The following is a 3,801-nucleotide window of genomic DNA, read 5'->3' as shown; positions in this document are numbered from 1 at the left end:
AGATATGGTTCCATAGGGTTTGACATCCCCACTCGGGCTAGTAGCGCTAGCATTTAACGGGTGTTTAATACTTCGTAAACTTACGCACTAGCCAAGTGTACTTTTAGGGGATGATATTACGTTAAGTTAGTTACCAAGTGCCCACGGTTGAACATATACTTTTCATACTGTTTTGAAACACCGAAATCTCGTGGCCTACCTTACATTACTGTTACATTTAAACTATAGCTCACCAACATTCGTGTTGACATTTTTAAGCTTGTTTTCTCAAGTGCTTAGAGGTTTGATGCTTCCGCTGTAGTAGTCTTGCTGTGTAGACTCCCGTTACTTTTGTTAGAGATGTCTCTGCATGAAACGTATACCTTGCATTAACAAACAATGTTACTTTTGAACAATGTTTTGTAATGACCTTCGGGTCTCGTACTTATGTTAATTGCTTCTATTCGTAGAAGCCTACTATCGGTTGTAAAACTTTTAATGTTGGTTATGACGTTACCCTTTCTTATGAATGCAAACTTATTTTAAAACATCATATAGTGTTTGACCTTGTAATGATCCGTACACGTTAATTTTGTACGGGGCATCACAGTTCAAATCCTGGGGGAGAGTTTTCTCCAAGGTTGTGCCTCTGGTATCCTTCACTCTGTGTGGGCCAAACAGTTAACCTAAAGCATTCCGGATACGCTTCACGAGATGGATGCGAGAAGTTTCTTCCTAACGGGTGTGTGAGTGGCAAATGAGAGGATTCGATGCCAAAATTTTTGTCCTAAAAAAAAGAAAACATAACTCACGGTTAACTTTGAAGTTTTATCAGGTCAAAAAAATAGTCTATCAATCGCGAGAATGCTAATGGATATCAATTTTTGGATCACTTTAATAAATAAATTAAAACTTTCAGCCTTATCAATTACTAAATTATGAATATATTATATTTTTATCTTTAAGGACTGTTGATTGTGAGGTTAATATTAACGAACCTCAGTTATGAACAATCAGTGCTACATTTATATATCATATTGAATATTTATTTGATGATTTAATAAAAAGAATTTAGAGGGGCAGTTAGTGTTTTAAGAAACTACTAAGACGTGTTGCATTTTAAATATGTCAATAAGGTGACCTATTATTTAGGATCACTAGTCTTTGGTCTTTATTTGTTATTAGTATTCCTTTTATTGTGCTATGATCCGACTTGTATGGGATATGGCTAGACTAGCTCTTTTTTCCGTTTGATGTGCTGCTATATAAAGCACTTGTTGATCATTAATAAAGTTAAGCATTTTTGGCTAGAAACCGTGTTATAGCAAACACTATAGTTTATCACTACAATAGGTATCAGAGCTAATTTTATCACTTAAAAGTGTTCGATCAAATGGAAGAGAAGAGTCTCATTCAGATTCCCAAGTTGGATGGTCATTACAAACACTGGAGCGAGCTCATGGAGAATCTCATTCGGGCTAAGGGTCTTTGGCATATCATAAAAAATGGAGTAGGAGAACCAAGGCCTGGTATAACATTGAATGATAATCAGCAGAAGATCCTTGAAGCCGACCGAAATAAAGATTATCAGGTCAAACATATATTGTTTCAGGCATTGGAACGTTAAGTGTTTGAACAAATTTTGGACCGACGCACATCCAAAATAGTATGGGAATCTATGAAATCAAAGTTTGGAGGAAATTCGAAGGTGAAAAAATCTCTGCTAAACTCTCTTAGGCGAGAGTTTGAAGTTTTAGCGATGAAAAATGATGAAAGTATTACGGAGTACATCGCAAGAGTAATGGTCGTATCAAACAAAATGAGAAGTAATGGAGAAGACATGGCAGATTCGAAGATTTTGGAGAGGATTTTGCGCAGATTGACCGAAAAGTTCACGTACATTATTGAGTCCATCGAGGAGGCACAAGATACGGACAAAATGACCATAGACGAGTTGCAAAGCTCATTTGTGTTCATGAACAAAAATTCAGACGTGCTACTAATGAAGGAGAAGACCATGTGCTGAAGGTAGATGAGCGTTCTGCAATGCGAGGAAGAGGAAGGGGTCGTAGTTCGTATCGTGGAAGAGGTCGTGGTAGAGGTCGATCCAGTTTTGACAAGTTAACAGTCGAATGTTACAACTGTCATGCTCTTGGGCATTTCAGTTATGAATGCCTTAAGTGGAACAATGATGCAAATTTTGGTGATAGTAATGAAGAAGACTACATGCTACTGATGACGTATGAGAAGGTCCAAAATCACCCTATATGCAATGAGTGGTTTTTGGACTCGGGATGCTCAAACCATATGTGTGGAAACTATGATACATTTAGTGACATTTATGACAGCTTCGAGCACACTGTCAGGTTGGGGAACGATTACAGAATGAAGGTGACAGGTAAAAGTACGATTAAACTGGTTATTAATGGAAATAATTACTTAATCAGTGGTGTATATTATGTTCCTGAATTAAAGAACAACCTATTGAGCATAGGCTAGTTTCAGAAGAAGGGTTTGTCCATACTTTTTAATGATAATATGTGTTCCATATATCACTCACAAAAGGGAAAAATTGTGAGCATTGCCATGTCATGCAATAGGATGTACATGTTAATCATTAATTCCACTACATCTGGTGAAGAAAAATGTCTAAAAAGTAGCACTATTAATACGTCCAAGCTTTGACACCATCGTTATGGTCATCTAAGCTATAAAGGTTTGAAGACGCTACACAACAGAAACACGGTGCACGGGTTACCTAATGTTGTTGAAGAAGATATCAATTGTGATTCGTATCTGAAGGGAAAAAAACACAGGCACCCGATACCAAAAATAAGTTCGCGGAAGGCTGAGGAAAAATTATAACAATTATATCCTGACTTGTGTGGGCCGATAACACCATCTTCAAATAGTAACAAAAGGTACATGTTTTGTATAATAGACGATTTTTCAAAAAAGAGTTGGGTGTACTTTTTACAAGAAAAATCAGAGACTCTTTCACTCTTCAAGTTATTCAAGTCGCAAGTTGAGAATGAAATGGGTTTAAAAATTAAATGTCTAAGAATGGATAGAGGAGGAGAGTTCTACTAGAAAGAGTTTACTGATTTTTGTAATGAGCATTGAATACTTTCGGGTGTTTGGTTGCATGGGTTATGTTCAAGTGCCCGATGTAAAGCGGAGCAAACTTGAAGACAAGAGCATCAGGTGTGTTTTACTGGGTTTTAGTGATGGATCTAAAGCCTATCGCATGTATGATCCACTATCCAAGAAAGTTATGGTCAGTCGTGATGTTGTGTTTGAAAAAAATATTGCTTGGAAGTGGGACCAAGGTCACATTTCTAATCAGAAAATGGAACTTGAATGGGAGGATGAAAGTGTTGAGCAGGATGTCATAGGGGAAGAAACAGCAGACAATGAACAAATGTAACATCCTCAGATCGGGCATAGATGTAAGATGACCTTTTTTCCCTTGGGCATAATTGTGTGATTATTTATGCTTTTATTTTAATTGAATATTTTATGTTATTTTATTATTTGGTTAAGACCAGTTTGTGACAAGGGTCACAAAACATGTTTGTTTATTTAATTTGGACTCCGTTAGGGCAGTTAAATTAAGTGCGAAAGATATCAGATTACTGGTAAATACTCGTATGTGATGGGGTATGGGATTTTAACCCCAAATAAGTGTATTGTGCTCCCTTTTTCTCCCATTTTTCTCCATCTCTCTAGAATTTTATCCTAAACACACCGTACTCACTTCATCTTCACCATCAAACCCTAGATTTCTAATTTGTGTTCTAGAGCTCAAATTGTTCATATCAT

The 3,801-nt window shown here is 36.7% G+C and overlaps 1 protein-coding gene across 1 annotated transcript; it reads left to right on the top strand.

Annotated features, from left to right (window-relative positions):
* The first annotated feature begins 1,657 nt into the window (after nucleotides 1–1,657).
* LOC139854981 (uncharacterized) lies at nucleotides 1,658–2,478 on the top strand. Its single transcript, XM_071844248.1, has 2 exons — nucleotides 1,658–1,875; nucleotides 1,971–2,478. Exons 1-2 carry the CDS (start codon nucleotides 1,658–1,660, stop codon nucleotides 2,476–2,478), a joined length of 726 nt encoding a protein of 241 aa, XP_071700349.1.
* Nucleotides 2,479–3,801: the final 1,323 nt, after the last annotated feature.

Source organism: Rutidosis leptorrhynchoides, chromosome 6, assembly GCF_046630445.1.
Source record: "Rutidosis leptorrhynchoides isolate AG116_Rl617_1_P2 chromosome 6, CSIRO_AGI_Rlap_v1, whole genome shotgun sequence".
NCBI lineage: Eukaryota > Viridiplantae > Streptophyta > Magnoliopsida > Asterales > Asteraceae > Rutidosis > Rutidosis leptorrhynchoides.
This window is presented reverse-complemented; position numbering and strand designations above follow the sequence as displayed.